Genomic DNA, 19,659 nt, shown 5'->3' with positions numbered 1-19,659 from the left:
AGGAAAGGAAAGGAAAGGAAAGGAAAGGAAAGGAAAGGAAAGGAAAGAAGGAAGGAAGGAAGGAAGGAAGGAAGGAAGGAAGGAAGGAAGGAAGGAAGGAAGGAAAGAAAGAAAGAAAGAAAGAAAGAAAGAAAGAAGAAAGAGGGGCCAGTGAGATGCCCAGCGGCTGAAGGCATTTACTATCAAGTTTAATGACCTAGTTCAAGTCCTGACAAATGATTTCTGCAGGTTGCCCTCTGACCTCCATGCATGTGTTCTCTCTCACTCTCGCTCTCTCATGAACACACACACACCGCACACTGCACACACACAATACATAGTAAAATATTTTGAAGCAAAAAAAGTGATATTAATGAAAAAATAGATACATTAGAAAGGGAATGTGATACCCAATAGTTTTTTTTAACATATTTTCCATACTACTGTGTAATCACATGCATGTAAAGTACTCTTATTCCATAATAGAAAAAGAGAAAATGACATAAAAGAAAACTTCAAAGGGCTAGAGAGATGGCTCAGAGGTTAGGAGCACTGTCTGCTCTTCCAAATCGTCCTGAGTTCAATTCCCAGCAACCACATGGTGGCTCACAACCATCTATAATGAGATCTGCACACCCTCTTCTGGTGTGCAGGCACACATGCAGGCAAAACACCATATACATAATAAATAAATAAATAAATATCTTATTTAAAAAAAGATAACTTCAAATAACCTGAAGTTCATTTTCAGGTAGTTCTCTCTACAAAGTGAAATGTACAGTAATTATTTCAGACATAATGTTACAACTTTTTGCTCATATCTTCTTCAGTTATTTTAGCTTACTTTAATTACTTTGCTTGATACATCTGGACCATGGCCAAGGTCATTGGAAATCTCAAAAATGTTGCCAAGGCAGCCATGACTATTGTGGGGAAGGAGAGAGAGGGCTGAGAACTGTCTAAACAAACACAAAATGGAGTCAAAAATAATACCTTAGCCACTTTAGTGGTCCTGGCTGTCCTGGAACTCTCTTAAGTAGACCAAGACAACCTTGAACTCACAGAGCTGGCCTGCCTCTGCTTCTCCAGTTCTGGGATTAAAGGTGTGTGCCACTAGACCAAACTAAAATGTACGATTAAAACACATAATACAATTCTGAACAGGAATATGTGATTTAGATAGTTTTCCCTGGATTTCACTAAACAAATGGGGGTGTAGGTATACTAAAGGCTTTTAAGGGGTCAAATTAGTGGCATGTCCGTTTGAGATACATTATGGGCAAAAGGTGGCACGGGGCTGCTTTTAAGAACTTGTAATAAGATTTTAGAAAAGCTTTGTAGAAGGGCAGTACCTACAAAGGCCACAAGGTGTCGCTTTCTGACAAGCTCCTGTTTACAGCTTATCCCATAGGAGAAGGAAACGTGTTAATGACATTTTGACATAATATAACCAGAAATGCATGCATTAGAATAAGGGGCAAGCTATACCTCTAGATCAACAGGAGGCCCTCCTGTTGTCCCTAAACATACAGCATTAACCTCTTTCCTTCCCTCTTCCCTTTTCCCTGGAGCAGACAGAGAACATTAGCATTCTATGTCTGCAGCAGATGTTAGGATCCTTGTTTTTAGGATGTAGAAGTAAGGCCGGGTGGAGGGGGGCGGGGAGGTCACTGCTAAAGGGAATTCTGGAGGCCAGGTTTCCTCATCCCCAACACCCCCTGGATTGTACATCCAGGGTACTGCTGCTTTTATAGTAGAGATGGCTAGATGCAGGGTTTTACTACTTGGAGCTTTTCCCTCTCTCTCTCTCTCTCTCTCTCTCTCTCTCTCTCTCTCTGTGTGTGTGTGTGTGTGTGTGTGTGTGTGTGTGTGTGTGTGTGTGTCTATCTGTCTCTCTCCCCCTCCTCTCCCCCTTAGATTACTGGTATGTATTCCTCCTAACCCCTGTTCTGGAAACTGCGGAGTCCAAGATGAAGGAGCCCAGCTTAGGGTTCTGGCTTGCAAATGGCTGCCCCAGTGGGATGCCATCTGCACCTTGGTCTTCTGATCTAACCCATACAAAACGTGACAGGGAGACCCGGAGACATATGAACAGCATGCTTCTAGAAGCCAGACCCCCACTGTCGGTCTTTGGAGCCTCAGCCATGGGTTCTAGAGCAGTTCCTCTTCTGGCTCGCTCAGCGTAGGCTGTCATTCCGGGCTGCTGTAGGACTGAGTGCTCCATTTTCTGGCTGGACAAAATGCCCCAGAAGCTTCTTTCTCGTCCTTGCACATAGCCAGCTCAGTTGCACGGCACCAAATGTGCCTCCTGCTGCCTTCTTCGTTCCTGCCATTGAATCCCTTCACAGTCTCCAGTTTGAAATTTAATTTAGAATATTCTAAACTAAGTTTTGTGGTATGACTCACATTTATGCTTATTCAACATGGCTTCCAAGAAATTTCCTGGTGTGCTAAGCCATTTTGAGCTGCTTCTAGGACCAGTTCCCAAGGAAGCACTCATTGTGGGTGGGGGGGCGGGGGTTGCGGGTGCTGTGGTTGATAAACAGAAACCAATTCCCTCACTGTTCTGGAGCCTGGAAGTCCCAGGTTGAGGCGTCAACAGGGTTGGTTTCTTTGAAGATCTCCCGTGTGCCTGTCTTCTCCTGTGCCCTCAGATGATCTGCCCATTTCAGAAGGCTCTTCATATTAGATTAGGTTGTTTTATGTAACTTAACTCTTCTAAAGCCTGTCTTCAATACAGTCATTCTGAGCCACTAGGGGGCAGGCTGTCTCATGGATTTGAAAAGAAGACATAATTCGACCCTCCTCGCGTTGGAAAGCGAGAAGCCTGAGTTGTTTCTTGGAGCCCTCCCATGAAGATGAAGCTATTCCGGGCTGTCCTCACACCCGTGCCACAGGGCGTTGGGTGAGATACATAGATTCAGATACACAGATTTTTTTGAGACGGAATCTGCTGTACTCCACTCTGGCCTCAAATGCCCCTTATAACTGAGGTTGATCTTGGACCTCTGTGTTCCGACCTCCACCTCTCAGCTGCTGGGATTACAGGAATGTGCTCCTATGACTGGTTTATGTAATACTTGGATGGAAGCCAGGGCTAAGACTCTGAACCCAGAAGTCTTGGGCATGCTATTCGGTCATTCTACCAACTGAGGCATGTCCCAGCCCTACATTTCTTTTTTAAGGCTGCCTGAGGAGATTGGCTCAGCAGTTAAGTCAGTTCCCAGCATCCACACGAGCAGCTCACAACTGCCTGCAGCTCCAGAGCCCAGGAATCCAGTGCCTCTGACCTCTGGGTACAACTACAACTTAAGTGCGCATGTCTACACACAGATATATATATATACACATAATTACAACAAATAAGTCTTTTATTTTCAAAGAAAACTTCTCAATTACCCTGTTTGGATGGGACCCCTTGATTGTTCGGGATTTATTTCATGGCGCTGGAGACTGAACCCAGGCCCTCGTGTGGGAGTGCTCATGCACATTTGCTGGGCAGATGCTCTACACCTGAGCTCCCTCCCCAAGCCCTGGGCTGCTTGCATAGCCTGAGGAGTGTTTGGGCCAATCACAGCCCAGGAGAAGTGTTTTCCTCTGGCTAATGGTTTGTCTGTGTTATCACCCAAGAGCCTGGTATGAAGTGTCTCAAACAGCCCTAATTAGGACTGTGCCTTCCAGAGACACGGTGATCTGCGACAAACTTTTCTTCAATCCTTCCTTCCTTCCTTTCTTCTTTCCTCTTTTGCCTCCTGCACATGTGGTGTGTGTGTGTGCCCACACTCGTGTGCATGCTTGCATGAGTGTTTGTAGAGGCCTGAGGTTGACGAGCATCCATTGTCACTCCTAAAGCTGCTACCCTCAGGTGTAGACACAGTCTACTTTGTTAAAGGACAATAAATACTCACAGCAGTCTCATCTGTGACTCAGAGTAAATTAAAAAAAAAAAAAGGCCTAAGGATACAGAAGTTTAAGTTATGAAGCTTCTAAGAAAATGTTGTTTCAGGGTCTAGGGTTTTAAGGTTGTTAGATGCAAGTTATGGAGGTTGAAAGGTCTAAGGTGGTCTAAGAAAATGTTTGAGGATCTAAGAAGGTGTTTTAAGGTTGACAGATGTAAGTTACAATGGTTGGAAGGTCTAAGGTGGTTTAAGGTATTCTAAATAGATCAAAATGCTCCACATTTCCTCCTGTTGCTACGCTATGGTTATATTAACTGTCTAGAGCTCGACGTTTATCACTAGAGCTCTGATTTATTAATCCAACTCTAATAAAACACTCCACATTCCACTATATGATCCACTACCATGGTTCCAAGCTCAAGATTTTTAATCTCCTTTGGTTTATCTTTAAGTATAGGCATATAGACATCCAGTCTTACGAACAGAGAGAAGCAGCCTCTCTTCCATGATGTGTAACCATACTAAAAGTCAAGATCAAGTGAGCTTTTGCCCCTTCTATGTTGCCGGAGCCTGCCAGCAGAGTCAAACAGTTCTTGAGTCAGGAGTGAGGACTGAAAGAAAATTAATAAACCACACAGTACACATGGGATTTTTCCGAGAGGGCTCCAGTAGAAAACTAGTCCCCCAGTTTATTCCAATAATCCCTTTCTAAGCAGAGCAAAGGCACCTCAGTACAATGAATGGGCTCACAGAGAAGTCAAACTCTTTTACCTCGACCACCTGTCTGTGTGATCCTCACATAAACAAACGGTGTGAACTTGACAAGATGTCCCACCTACTGTCTCCAACAAAAGGAGGTAGACATTTTGCTTACCACTGACTCCAGGTGAAGGCCAGGGTGAAAACAGGTCTTTCAGCTGAGATCTAAATAACAAAGCAGCCTGATAGACCAGCAGCTCCCCACACTTTGTCGTGAAAGGCTTCTGCCTTTCCTAAGCTAAACTCGCCTCAAAGAATGTTGATGCTTTTAACCCAAGGCTATTTCCCCAGCCTCTGCTACACTATAACACAAAGGTGTATGTCTAATTGCCTTTTCTACAATATATATTTCACTACAGATAACAATGGTGATGCTAACATGTCTAATGTTACCTCCTTTGTAAAACTTAAGCGGGATTCTTTTTATTATTATTATTATTATTATTTACATTTTATTAACTCTGTATCCCAGCTGTATCCCCCTCCCTCATTCCCTTCCAATCCCACCCTCCCTCCCTCATCTCCTCCCTGCCTCTTTCCAAGTCCACTGATTGGGGAGGACCTCCTCCCCTTTCATCTGACCCTGTTTTATCAGGTATCTTCAGGACTGGCTGCAAAGTCCTCCTCTGTGGCCTAGCAGGACTGCTCCTCCCTTGGGGGTTGGGGAGGTCAAAGAGCCTGCCATTGAGTTTGTGTCAGAAATAGTCCCTATTCCCCTTGCTAGGGAAAACCAATTGGTTACTCAGCTACTACAGGCTACATCCGAGCAGAGGTTCTAGGTTATATCCATACATGGTCCTTGGTGGAGTATCAGTCTCAAAAAGACCCTGTGCCCAGATATATTTGGTCTTTGTGGAGCTCCTATCCTCTCCACATCATACTAACTCCCCCTTCTTTCATATGATTCCCTGCACTCTGCCAAAGGTTTGGTTATGAGTCTTGGTATCTGCTTTGATACACTGCTAGGTAGAGTCTTTCAGAGGCCCTCTGTGGTAGGCTCCTCTCCTGTTACTTGTTTTCTCCTACATCCAATGCCCATCCCATTTGTCTTTCTAAGTGAGGATTGATCATCTTACCCCAGGTCTTCTTTCTTATTTATCTTCTTTAGGTATATAGATTTCAGTATGTTTATCATATCTTATAGGTCTATATAAATGAGTATATACCATGTGTGTCTTTCTCCTTCTGGGATACCTCACTCAGAATGATCTTTTCTAAGAGGGATTCTTCTAAGCTACAGAAAATCCACCTGAATCCACCTCTCACGTCAAATGGAATCCAGATAAGTACTGCCAATCAACAGCTTAAGTTTCCCACCTATTGCCTATCTCAGAGGATGGAATTTCTCCCCCTTTCCATGGTTTTGGGACTTCCCTTTCCTGACTACCCAACTGCTACATTTCTGCATTCAACACCAGCTGATTCACCAGCCTGGTTGGCATCAATGCTTCCTAAGGTTCTCACCAACCTACATCCAAATCCTTCATCTAACTTTTCCCTTGGGTGAGATTCTCTCACTACCAGCATCATGGTTTCTCTCTCTCTCTCTCTCTCTCTCTCTCTCTCTCTCTCTCTCCAAAATCCTAGCACTAGGTAACCATGTCTGCTACTGGCAACTGTGCCCTTGGTCTCTGGCCAACACTGACAAGGTATTGGAACAGATTGTACCATACCAGTCTACTGAATCAAACCTTGTTCTTGGGATGCCTTGACAGGTCACTGACTCCACCTGCCAAACAAGAATGGTCCATTCACCTGCTCTTCCAGATTCTCCTCTGGGACACCTTCTGGAGAATTTCAGATTTCTACACCTATTGCCCACTTTAAGGGCTTCTAAGTTTACACACCTCTGCAACCAAACTTAGCCTCAGTATCCATTAGATGACAGATCCAAAGCAAGACCTTTTTAATTACTGCCAGTGATTGGGTAAATGGAGTTTCCCTATGTTCAAGTCTTTCTTCTTCACTCCAAAACCTTCCCTCTGCTTGCTCTCCCAAAAAGTTTCAAATTCCTAAAAGGAATTTTCTCCTTAACCTACTTAACTTTGTCTTCTGCCAATATGTATGTTCCAGTATCCTGCCAGACCCAGGTGTTTCCTATCTCCAAAACAGTGACCAAAGCAGCTGCCCACAGGTTCCAATCTAACCTTGCAGAGTAAGTCAAGCTGAACCTGCACTTTCCCTCACAGCCACGAATGTTCTCACAGGTCCTGGACAGCATCAAAACAGCCTACTCTTCCTAGGCTTGGCCAACATTTCAGCCTTTGGCCCCCCTATCGCTACCCCAGTGTCAGCAGGCAGTATCCAAAAAGATTCTTCACCTGTTATTCATTTATTAACAACAAAGGGCTGGAACGGTGTGCTTCAGGCCTGGGACAAACAGCTCCAGGTTCTCCCAGCATTCCTTAGTCCCTATCTGATGCAGTGCGTGGCTGGCAAGCCTCACCCTCTACCCTGAACTCTCCAGGGAAAGGGCTTCCCCTCCTCCTCACCATGTAATCTGGACATTTTGGTGCTTTTACTTTTTTCCCCTCTCTCTCCCTTCCCCCTCCCCCGTATGGAGAGCAAGAAATGACCTACATTTATATACTTTAACTTGCCTTAAATGAGGAGTCCAATGTCCTCATTTTTTAATTATGGGAAAAGGGAAAAATGTCAGCGTATAGGCAGCCTGCTTCTCGGTTGCCTAGTAACCTATGATGTCATCATGTGATGCCCGCCAGGCATGTGGCAGACACATCTGGCACAGTTCAGCTGCACACCAGATATAAAAGGACCAACCTGCCACCTCTCTTGCCCTCACTGCTTCGGTCTCTCTCCCCTTTCTCTGTTGTGGCACCCCTCCCCCACATCTCTCTTCCTCTCTTTACCCACATGGCCCACTCGGGCCCTAACTCCCTTCCCCCCAAATGAATCTCTTTCATTTCAGATTTGTTGTATGTGGTAAATTTTGGTAAGAAGTTTTTAACGGGGCTTCTGCTCACCCACTTCTAATTATTTACAATGGCCACATCTCCTTTTAAACTATCGTGTGGGTGGGCACGTGGATGTGGGTGTGCCGATGGCATGGCTTGTGTGGGGATGTCAGAGGACTTGTAGGAGTTGGTTCTTTCCTTTTACCTGTGGGATCCAGAGGTTGAACTCAAGTCAATCGGCTTTGTGCAGTGAGCACTTTATCCACCGAGCACCCTGCCAGCTCCATGTCCCCTTTTACCTAGAGTTACACAGAGATTTGACTCTACTTCAAAAACTTGAAGTTGTGATTAACTTCCTTAAATTTAAAAATTACCTGTGTGTGTGTACTCGCACAAAGGACAGATGACAACTTTGGGGAGTCTGTTTTCTCCTTCTGCCATGTGGGGCCCAGGGACAGAACTCAAAAGCTCAAACAGCAAGCACCTTTACCCACAGGGCCATCTTATCAGCCAAACATTAACTCTTTTATATTATTTTCATACATTCTGTCCTTGCGATCAAAGTATTTGCACAGATTCTTTGTGGAAACCAAAATTCTCTCTCTGACCTGGAACATAATGGATGTTCTCTACTGACACCAGCCTTACTACAGCATCTTTGTTATTTGTTTGTTTCTTTCTACTGACAAAGGCTAAAAGTAGTACTAAGCTCATTGTAGCCAGGCATATTAGTAAATGCCTATCACATCAGCATTTGGGAAGTGGAACCAGGAGGGCCACAGGGTAAATAGACTGGAAAAATTATTCACAGGAAGAGAAAGCAGCCCTTCACTCCTGAGTCTGGTTGAAGTCTCTTGCTTGCTGAGAATCTCAGGACAAGAAAGAAACGCTTCAGGCCTTTCTCCCTTCCTAGCAGCAAACCTGCAATTTTTTAGGAATCTCACTAAAAACCCCCTTTGTCTTAACTCCCTTGTGCAACTGGATCCAGGCTTTATCTTATCAGATTGTAATTCCAGCCAAGGTATTTCCGGAGACATTCTAGACTCTCATTTATCAAGAAGAAAGACAAAAGTAAAATTTCTTAGCAATACTCTGAGGTATAACTTGAAGCCACCAAAACAGTACCTATGGCTAGAACTAAGACAGGGAAATAGGACTCTTGTTTGAGAGGTCTCGGGGTGCCTGGTTTTCCCGAGTACCTTTTTAATAAACTTCAATTCTGCATCTTACTGACTCATCCTCAAGTTCTTTTCTGCAATAAAGCCAAGGATTTACGTTTCACATGAGTTGAGGTTCCTACAAGTTGAAGAGAACACCCCAGTCTGCTTCTGTCTCAGGCTGCTACACCTGACTCCACTGTCAAAGACAGAACTATTCAGAACTGAAAGTCATATTTGTGTACATAACAAGCTTGAGGCCAGCAGTATTTTCCAGTTTTCAGTGGTTTGAACTCTGCTAAATATCCTACTGTCCTCTTAGTGGCTTACTGTTTTGATGTCCAGTTTATTGACATTTTAGTTACAGCTAACATTTACTGAAAACTTCTTTCTATCTTCTGTGTTGAGATTGCTGCATATTATCAAAGACAGTCCTAAGGATAGAGAAGTGTGGATCAAGATTTGATTGGAACAGGAACTTATGAAATACTGAGGCATTTATTAGAAAAAAGTGTAAAATTATGAACAGAAAATTAAATACAGCAGCCAATGTTGATTATGGATGAGAAAATTAGCCAATCAATTAAGATAGCTCCCTGGCCCTTAGAAGAGACTGTAACCTGATTGTAACCTTTCTCATCTAGAAAACCCCCCCCCCCCGTGGCCTCTGCAAGTCTAGGAAGGCTCCTTAGCTCCCCCCATTAATCCTGGAGTACAGGGAAGGGTAGGAGTGAGAACTATCCCTCCTTAAACCTGAGGAAACCTGGGCAGAGCAAGTCGCTCAACGCCGGGGAATCAGAATATTTAAAAGTACACAGATACTCGGCGGTCACCACTGCCATACTCCCGGGAATTCCATTAATGCCCCTGATGTACCCGGATTTCTTCAAGGATGGGGGGGGGGAGCGCGAGGGATTTGGGACTGATGGGTTAAAGTAACAGGAGTTGAAGTGGCAAGAAAGACTCAGGAGACTCAAGAAAGAGATGCCCGGAACATGCTGTACACCTCTAGTGCGGAAATACGCCTTGGGACGCATTAGTAAACCGAGGCAGATAGTTGAGGGAGCTGGCTGGAACCTAGGCCCTTTTATTTAGAAGCTCGGCTACGTCCTAGATGTGCTCCGGGTACCCGCAACTGAAGCAGAGTGAGTACTGGACGCCCGAGGCCAGGCGACAGGAGAACGCGAGGCCGAGGTAGGGATGGTTGGAGGCGTGGTGGCCGACTTAAGGGAAAGTGGGAAGCGACTGGGAATACTTTCAAAGCTTTTCAGGGATGAGGGCGGCGCTCCCCAGGGCCGGAAACCGAGCTCCCAGGCCGGCGTGCACTCGGCCAATGGCTGCGCGATGCGCCGTCCAGCGGTGGCACGCGCGGCACCCGTAGGGTGGCGGCTGCAGAGGACGCCATCCCCCTACGCTTCCCAGAGAAGCCCAGGGCCGCGTAGCCAGCGCTTGGCATGCCTTCCCGCATCCCTCCCCGCCGCCCGCGGCTAGCGCACCTCAGAGCCACCTTGTCTTTAAAATGAAGCGCCCGCACAAAACACAGCCCCGCGCGGCAGACATGGCGGACGGCACGGAGGAAAAGCCGGAAGTGGGCCGTGTGGGCGGGGCCGAGGGGCGGCTCCTCGCGAGGTAGGGGCGTGGCTTGCCGCCGGGAGCCGGGTTTGCAGTCAGGTGCCTAAGTCGCTCTCTCTGCAGCGGCCGCGAGCTCTCCACCTTCTCTAGGGGGCCGGGCCGGACCGGCTCCGCCCCAGCCAGGTGTCGGTCCGTGTCCCAGGTGCCCTCCGGATCTCCGAGATTCCCGTGCCGCAGGCCTGTGCAGCGGGCTAGCAACGATGGAGGACGCCCCCGAGTGCACCCCTTCTCCCTCCGAGTCCACGCAGCCTCCCAGCCCTGCCGGGGAGCCCGAGGCGGCGACCCCCGGGCACTCGGAGGACTGCGCCAGGCCCATAGACACGGTCCCCAAGAAACTCTGTGGGTATTTAAGTAAGTTTGGCGGCAAAGGACCCATCAAGGGCTGGAAATGCCGCTGGTTCTTCTACGACGAGAGGAAGTGCCACTTGTATTATTCGCGCACCGCGCAGGATGCTAACCCCTTGGACAGCATCGATCTCTCTAGTGCGGTGTTTGACTGCAAGGCAGACGCTGAGGAGGAAGGCACTTTTGAAATCAAGACTCCCAGCCGCGTTATTACCCTCAAGGTAAACGAAACTTTCCTCTTTTCCAACTCGAGTGCGTTTTCAGGGCCAGTGTATGGTCACCTGGACTTGGACAGTGGTCACCACCCAGAGCCTGGAGCTTTCCCATAGAGCTTTCACACCATTTCCTTATTGCCTTCCCACAGGCAAGGGTGAAGGATTCGTTTTATGGATCCGAAACCTGAATCATAGAAGAGAATGGCTCAGACCGGGCATTTACAATGATGTGGTCCCTGTTGGAATCTTCCAGTGGTTTATCAGAATTTTAGTGGTGCCTGCAGGCCAATCTGGGCTTGATGTTCTCATGCCCAACTATTCAATTTCCTTAACTTACTTCCTCGATACTGAAGCAGTCGAAATAATGTGGTTGCATTCTTTGAGGCCAGGATCTGATTCATGTCTTGGTGTTTTGGCCAAGGAGAATAAATGCAGACATCGTCAGGGGTTAGGAAGGAAAATATGTAAGTTCGCTCACTGATCATCCTGGTTTGTTCATCCAGGCATGTCTGAACCAGTAAGTTCTTGGTAAATGTCATTTGAATAAACACATATGCACACACAGGGTGATGGAGCCCAAGGTCAGAACCTATCACATTAAGAGCACGTGCCCCGTCTCCTCACTGGAAAGATGGATGTGGGCTTAGTCCTCAAGGTCTTCCTCCCCACTGCCTCTGCTCCATCTCCCTGTACCCTCGACCTGCACTGTCCAGGTGCTAGAATGCCCGCAGGTGTAGGTCTTTTTTCCTGGCAGAGCATGGCTAGTTGGTTAGGCTGGAGGACGGAAGGGGGCTTGCCATTAAAATAATAGGACTTCAGATCTGTAGGCCAGAAAGGACATTTTAGAGGTCATGTGGCCTTGGGTCTTGTGTCCCTTCCACAAGACAAGTGCTGTTGTTACCTCTCCATTCGTACACACATGGCCCTGTGCTAGGCTCTGGGGTGTGGAACAAGTCAGACTTGTTCAGCTCTACCCCTTATTCTCAAACAGCCCTAGGTGTGTTGGGAAAACTGTCAGGCATAGTTACTGCCTTATGGAGACACAGTGAAGAGTTTGGACAGGAACAGTGTGGAGACAGAAGGGATCAGCTCCTCCAAATGGGGAGGAGAGCTTTTCAGAAAGGCATCACTTAAACAAGAAATGATGGGCTTTTTGACACGCAAAGGATAAAGGCAACGATGCTAAGACAGGAAAACACAGTATGACAGTATGAGTATCCGGACAAGCCACAGGGGTCTGGCATACATAGGTGCCCAAATGATGGAGGTGAAGGGGGAGACATTGGTGAGTTAGGCCCAGGGCCTTGGACTTTGTTCAGGAGGCTGTAGAAGCTGTCTAAGAACCTTAAGCTAAAGGAGTACAATAAGATTAGAGTGTCTTGGGAGTTTAGCCTGGCTGTTGGGCAGAGAACAAATTGGGGCAAGAAGACGCTGGTAGCCAGAGAGCCTTGCAGAAATGGACAGGAGGGAATGATGGCTGAGCATGATGGCCCTGGAGAAAAAGCAGATGACCGTAGCCAGGGGTGGTAGGCCAGTCAGTGGGGGCAATGGTAACTGGCTGGTAGCCTGGTTGGAGTAGGGTTGACAGGAGAGACCTCAGGATGAAGAAACTGTAGGGCATCCAGATCCATGCAATATGAAGAAAACTCTGGCCAGAAAATCTAAGGGCTACCTCCTGAGCCTGCGTGTGGACTGAGATCACGTGTGCTGGCCTGTCACAGGGTCTCCAGCTTTAGACAGAGTGGTTGCTCAATGTGAACATGTCAGATGAGTTAAGGAATAAAACGAGGTGTTTGTGTTTACCTGGGCACTATCAGGTCATGGTGAAGCCTAGGGGTAGTCAAGGAACAGAGTATGGAAAGAAAAAAATCGTTCTGTCTTATTGATATCTGTATAACAGGCCAAGGGATGTTCCTAGCAATACCCCTGCTCTAGCTGAGTTTCTGTTGCCTTGAGAAACACCACAACCAAAAGCAATTGGGAGAGGAAAGGGTTTACGTGGCTTATTTACACATCACAGTTTATCCCTGAAGGCAGGAATTCAACCAGGAACCTAGAGGCAGGAACCTAAGCAGAGGCCATAGCAGAACACAGCTTGCTGGCTTGTTTTTCTCGGACTTGCTCAGCTCCCTTTTTATATAGCCTAGAGTCCGGTGGTTCTCAACTTTTGGATATTGTCCATGTAAATATATCAGATATTTACATAATCATTCATAACTAGCACAATTGCAGTTATAAAGTTGCAACAAAAAATAATTTTAAGGTTGGAGGTTGCAGCGTTCGGAAGGTTGAGAACCAGTGGCCTATGTACCTGCCTAGGGACGGCACCACCAGCAGTGGGCCGGGCTCTCCTGCACTCATCAGTAATTAAGAAAGTGCCTCACAGACATGGCCACAGACCAGTCTGATCTGGACAGGTCTTCAGTTAAGTCCCTTTTCCCCAGGTGACTCTGAGTTTGTGTCATGTTGACAGCTGAAGCTCAGTGTGGCAACCTGTCTCCCAACTCAAGTCACACCCTATCCTGAAAGAGTTGCCCTGGTTGTTCCGTAACCTTTGCCATCCTTTCATAGCCTTGAGGCTGACTGTCTGCCCCAGCCAGCTGCCCATTGTCTGTGCGCACCAAAGCTCATGCCTTTAAAATTATGTTTAAAATAAAATTCTGGTTTACAACTGGGAGACATAGTTTCTGGGGCCAACATAGCCACTACACTCCAGGCCTACTTGTATCGCCATCTGTGAAAGAGAATTATCATGCCTGCCTTCTTCCTAGAAGACCCATTAAGCTATTGGATGTACAAACCACTGTTTAGGCCATTAGTTGGGAAACTAATGACTGACACTAACTGCTAATGTGTTTGGAGTGGTGCAGGGTGCTACCATGTTACCGTAGTGTGTATGAGGCTTTCCTGCCCCCATTCATAGCCATGAGCTGGTATGTCCCTGCAACAGGAGGGATTGCCTCTACCCCACAGAAAGACATTGAGAACTTGGTGATGTCCTTCAAGGTGGCTGGTTCCCATCCAGGTCATGATTCAAAGCTCTTTCCTCACTCATGGCATCTCTCTCTTTCTTTTCTTTTCTTTTTTTATTATTATCGTTTATTACAATTTATTCAATTTGTACCCTGGCTGTGGCCCCTTCCCTCATTTCCTCCTAATCCCACCCTCCCTACCTCTTCTCCCCCTATGCCCCTCCCCAAGTCCACTGATAGGGGAGGTCCTTTGACCTTAACCTATGAGGTCTCATCAGGACTGGCTGCATTGTCTTCCTCTGCGTACTAGCAAGGCTGCACCCCGCAGGGGGAGATGATCAGAGAGCCTGCCACTGAGTTCATGCCAGAGAAAGTTCCTGCTCCCCTTAGTAGGGACCCACATGGAGACAAGTCTGTGGGCTACATCTGAGCCTGGGTTTTAGGTCCTGTCCATGCATTGTCCTTGATTGGGGTATCAGTCTTTGAAGGGCCCCCAGGGCTCAGTTTTTATGGCTCTGTTGCTCTCTTTTTGGAGCTCCTGTCCCCTCCAAGTCTAACTCCCCCTTCTTTCATAAGATTACCTGCACTCTGCCCAAAGTTTGGCTATGGGTCTCAGCCTCTGCTTTGATACCTCTACTTAGATACCTCGATCAGTAGAATCTTTCAGAGGCCGTCTGTGGTAGGCTCCCATGCTGTTCCCTGTCTTCTGCTTCTGCTATCGCATTTGTCCTTCTGAATGAGAATTGAGCATCTTCCCTAGGGTCTTCCTTATTGTTTGGCTTCTTTAGGAGTATAGATTTTTATATGTCTATCTATATTATATGTCTAATATCGACTTATAACTGAGTATATATCATTTGTGTCTTTCTGCTTCTGGGATACCTCACTCAGTATGATCTTTTCTAGTTCTCACCATTTGCCTGCAGATTTCATGATTTCCTTGTGCTGAGTAGTATTAGTATTTCATTGTGTAAACACACCGCAATTTCTGTATCCATTCCTCCATTGAGGGACATCTAGGTTGTTTCCAGCTTCCGGCTATTACAAATAGAGCTGCTATGAACATGGTTGAACAAATGTCCTTGTTGTATGGCACCTCTCTTTCTCTGTCCAGGGAATGCTTCTGTGCACCAGCATGTGCCAGGTTCTGTGCTGAGCACTTTATTTTTCTTCGTTTGTCTTCATAACCACTCTATAAAGTTGGTAGTATTGTCACCACGAAACAATTGAGGAAACCTAGGCAAAGAGACGTTGAGGAACCCCTAAGCGGGAAACCAGAGCCTGATCCTTTTCTGTGGTGTTACAGAAATGAATTTAGACCCCAAGTGCTGATCTGTTTTTCCCGGTAAGACCGAGTTCCTCAGCCTTCTGTGACCTCTGAAGGCCACCCTGCTGCCACCTCACTGACTAATGCTTGTTCTTCTCAGGCCGCCACCAAGCAAGTGATGCTCTACTGGCTCCAGCAGCTGCAGATGAAGCGCTGGGAGTTCCACAGCAGCCCACCTGCACTTCCTGCTACCCCTGCCACTGCCCTGGATGAGAACGGACCCACCCTGCACCTCAAGCTAGGTACCAATGGGCTGGCCTCCTGCCACACACCCAAACATTTGATTGCCAAGCCTTTCTCCCATTGCTGGGGATGCGGGAGGAGCCCTCTGCCAAAAAGCAGAACCAGGAATGAATGGGAGGTTGGCCTGGTTAGGACAGGAACATGGGCTCCGAGGCCAGGCTGCCTGAGTTCATGCCTCAGCCATGGGTGATTTCAGGCAAGTTGCCAAGCCTGCCTAAGCTTCAGTTCTTTCCCTGACAAATGAGGTGAATAAATTATACCCATCTTAGCACTCTTCTGAGGCTTCGCTGAATTCATATACCTCAAAGGCTTAGAACAATGTCTGCATACGGTCAGACCCAGCAGAACATTGTGATAGCCCTAGACAATCAGGAAGTTACACTCAGAGTTGTGAGAAGGGTCATTGAGAAAGTTCAATTGCCATGGCCTCTTACAAACTTTTGTAATGATTTGGTGTATCTGTTACTTTAACCCTGATGTTTTCAGAGAACAAAGTTCTTTGTCCCATATTGCCTACAAGTAAGGTTTCTTTCATTTATCTGTATGCGTGCGTGCTTGAATGTGTGTATGTGTGTGTATTTACTGGAGGTTGAATCTAGCACCTCATGAATGCTAGCCAAGCACTCTGCCATTAAGCAAATCTCTTACCTTTGGCTTTGGGGACAGACAGATTCTTGCTGTGTAGCCCAGATTGGCCTCAAAACTCTCAATCCTACCTCAGCCTCGCTAGTGCTAGGATAATAAACATCACGCTGTACTGTAAGTGAAGTTTTGTTTTTTATGTTGTTGGGTGTTTTGTTTTGTTTTGTTTAATCTCAAGTTTTAGAATATCCCAACATGGAGAAGCCTGGGAGATCCCGCTTTCTCCCAGCACTGTTCTGTGGCTGGAAGCGTGGCTAACAGATTTTAGCACGGGGCTGGACTGTCCCACAGCCACTGCAGGAGTGTCTAAAATGCAAACAACTTGAGTTGACGGGCCAGTTACCCAGGGCAGGGCGATGGCCAGATGACGCAGGGGCCACAGCCCCTGGGTGCTTCACATGCCCAGCTCTCTCACCTGTCTGTGGAGTGCCCCCCTCCCTTGGTAGATGCCCTCTATGCCCACTTGTTCTCCCAACAGCGGGCCACACCCCCACCCTTCCTCAGCCTCTACCCTTACCCCCTGAACTGCAGGTCAGTTCCACGTCCCCTCACTGCTGTTCCCTAGGTTAACTCTCTCAGAGTCCTCCTCTCAGTGCCCTCTACCAAGGCCTGTGACTGAACCTGTCCCTTGTAGTCTGAGCTTTCTAAAATGAAAGCCCAGATGGGCAGGTTTGGCCTGACACCTAGGGCTTACCTTAACCCCACCCCATCCTAAGCACATTTCGTCAAGCCACTCAGTGCCCATTTTGTGCCCATGTTTTAGCAGGAGGGTCTCAAGTCCCTCTGTTTTGCCTGGTAGATTCCTGCTTATTCTGTAAGGCAAGGCCCGTGTCACCTCATCTTGTCAACTTCCTCTTGGATGCCGCCTGGGACTTCGCCACCTAGACTCAATATGGATGTTTGACATTCTTTCAAACCTTGCAGGGAGGCCTGTCACATGGTGTCCTGTCCTTGTCAGTCTCCACCCACTAGCCCTTAAGAGTAGGGACCATTTCTCTGTCACCTGTGTCCTTGTCACCTAGTCCTAAGGGTCCGGCCTGGCACAGCAGTTATTTGCAGAGTGAATCTGAGGGTCAATACGTGGGGCTTCATGACTAAGGAAAGGACTGTAGAGTGTAACGTTAGGTGCGCAGGCCTGGCACGTGGTGGCTGCACTAACAGTGTGTGTGTGTACACTATTATTTACGCTATTACTGGCATCATGGTACCTACGCGCACATGGATGCTGTTACTGTCATAGCATGTGTGCTAACCCTGTCACAGTAGTACATACACAGCTGTTTCTTGAACAGCCACTAACTTCTTTGGGGAGTTTTTTTTTTTTTTTGGTTTTTTTTTTTTTTTTTTTTTGCTATGAGACAGTGTCTCACGTAGCCCAGGCCACCCTTGAATTCACTATGTAGCTGAGGCTGTTCTGGAACTCCTGGGCTTCCTGCCTTCTCCTCCTCCTCCCAGGTGCTGGGATTACAGGCGCATACCACCGTATCCAGCTTCAGGCAGGATTTTGAAGGGCTGTTTTTGCACCTATCCTACTGTAGCTCATACCGCTCCACCACCACACAGCCAGGCAACCCCATCCCTGTGGGTAATCATAGCCTGAGTTGACACAGTTGCCAGAGCCAACTTCAGAGCAGAGATGAGCAGAGATGATCCCCCTTCCTGTGTGTGTTGAACTAAAATGTGAAGAACTAGGCTGTGAAAGCATGCTGTGCAAGGAACCCCGTCGGCCTCTTGGGCTGTGCCAGACCTGGCCCAGGCTTCTAATCCTTTAGCTTTGCTTCAGTACACATGACTGTTTGGGGATAGCATTGCTTTGCCTGTGGGGCAGGCAACATGGCGGCCCGTAACCAGGGTGGTGGTGTCCCAGGGAGAGCACTGGCCTGAGATTTGGAAGCAGATGTATAGACTTTCCTTCTGACATCCTCTCCATCATACAAACCTGCCCTGCTGGACCCAGGGCCCGAGCGGAAACTTCCTGCATCATACATACACATATGAGGAACACAGAGACCTTTATGGAGTCTGTTGTTTGTTTGCTTGCTTATTCTGTAGCCCAGGATAGCTTCATTCTCACTATGTAGCCCAGGCCGGCTCTAAAGTCACGGTGATCACCTTGCTTCAGCTTCCCAGATACTAGGTTGTAAGCATGTGCCTGACTCCTTTGAACAAGCTGTTGAGCCTTAGCTTAGCTGTGCGGAGCATGCTGCCCAACCCAGCCCCTCCCCATCCTTCCTGAGGAAGCAGAAGGCTGTGCAAGCCTCCTGATCCACTTCTGACTTTGAGTCACTGAGGCTGGGTCCTGTAAAAAAAAAAAAAAAAAGTTGTGTCACGCCCTTGAGCAATCTGAAGGGTGTGTTCTATACAGCTTTTCAGCATTTGTACTTCACGGCACAGGGGCCTCCAGAGAGCCAGGAACAATCAGAGGAAAGCTAACAGATTCCTATAATAACACATTGCCAAAACCACACAGCTGACAGGGGGCATTCATAAGTGTGTGTCATCAAATATCCCCGTGCCATTTGCCGGCAGTGCTCTGGCGGTGAGCATGTGCCATCTCGCTCCTTTGTCCTTGAGGTGTTAGTCTCATTTGTAGCAGAGCAAGCTAAGACCCCTGGTAAGGAACTGCCCAGCCTAAAATTCAAGCTGCAGCCTGCAGGTTCACCCTCAGAGCTGGGAGGGCATTCAGGGCTATACCACCAAAGCAGCCCCCCCCCCCCCAGCCTAGGCCTTCTTTTTGTATGGGCAGGCTCTTCCTTGTAGTGATGAACCCAGGCCTTCATTCGAGGAGTCTGAGGGCTGCTGAATAATAAGCCTAGCGTGATTGCCTCACTGGGGCCTTTCTCCAGGCACGAGGAGCCAGGGCCTCATCTGTGGCCAGTGGGAGGTGTTAGTCTCGGCTGAGGTAAGGCCAGCGAGTGTACCCGTCCATTTAGTATCTGCAATAGCCGGTGCCTTTGGAGGCACAACCACTTTTCAGGAACAGAATGCTGCCCCAGTGAACCACAGGGTTTAGTGGAGAAGGCAAAGTGGCTGAATTGCATCTGAGTTCACGTCAGCTGCTGGCTGTGGCCTTCACCACAGGCCTTATCCTTTCCAAGCTGCTTTTATTGGTGCTACCCCGCAGGCAGTGTCTTGTAGCCTCAGAGTTGATCTTGGGTCACAGGCAGAGAGAAGATGTGAGAGCTGACATTGCAAAAGAAATACTAGAACCTGAGAAAAACTGATTTTGTTTGCCCTGAGTGAGGGAGAGGGAAGGTGGTCAAAGCATTGATGAATAAGACAATTTCATATTGAATCCATTCAAAATCTGAAAGATTGGAGTCCACATTATGAGGCCTTATCCCTTCCTATTTCTGTGAGCTCTGGCCTTAAAAAAACACAAGGTAGAGAGTGGCCTGCTTGAGATTTCATTTACTTATTTTGGTGTAAGTAATTTCCCCCTCACTCATTTACACACAGAGATATGTATACATATACATGCACACAAGTACACACCCCCCCTACCCCACATACTTCCCTCAAATCATACACACACACACACACACACACACACACACACACACACACACACACA

General features: G+C 47.4%; 1 protein-coding gene across 1 annotated transcript in view; it reads left to right on the top strand.

Annotated features, from left to right (window-relative positions):
- Positions 1–10,397: 10,397 nt before the first annotated feature.
- Tbc1d2 (TBC1 domain family member 2) overlaps positions 10,398–19,659 on the top strand; it is a 47,723-nt gene continuing 38,461 nt past the window's right edge. The window contains exons 1-2 of the mRNA XM_055605387.1: positions 10,398–10,907; positions 15,301–15,442. Of these exons, the coding sequence (XP_055461362.1) occupies positions 10,542–10,907; positions 15,301–15,442 (508 nt within the window). The 5' untranslated portion in view covers positions 10,398–10,541. The remainder of the gene's footprint in view (positions 10,908–15,300; positions 15,443–19,659) is intronic.

The sequence above is a fragment of the Psammomys obesus genome, unplaced genomic scaffold (genome assembly GCF_907164565.1).
Source record: "Psammomys obesus unplaced genomic scaffold, mPsaObe1.curated_primary_1811, whole genome shotgun sequence".
Taxonomy (NCBI): Eukaryota; Metazoa; Chordata; class Mammalia; order Rodentia; family Muridae; genus Psammomys; species Psammomys obesus.
Note: the sequence above shows the minus strand (reverse complement) of the source record. Positions and strands in the feature narration are given on the sequence as shown.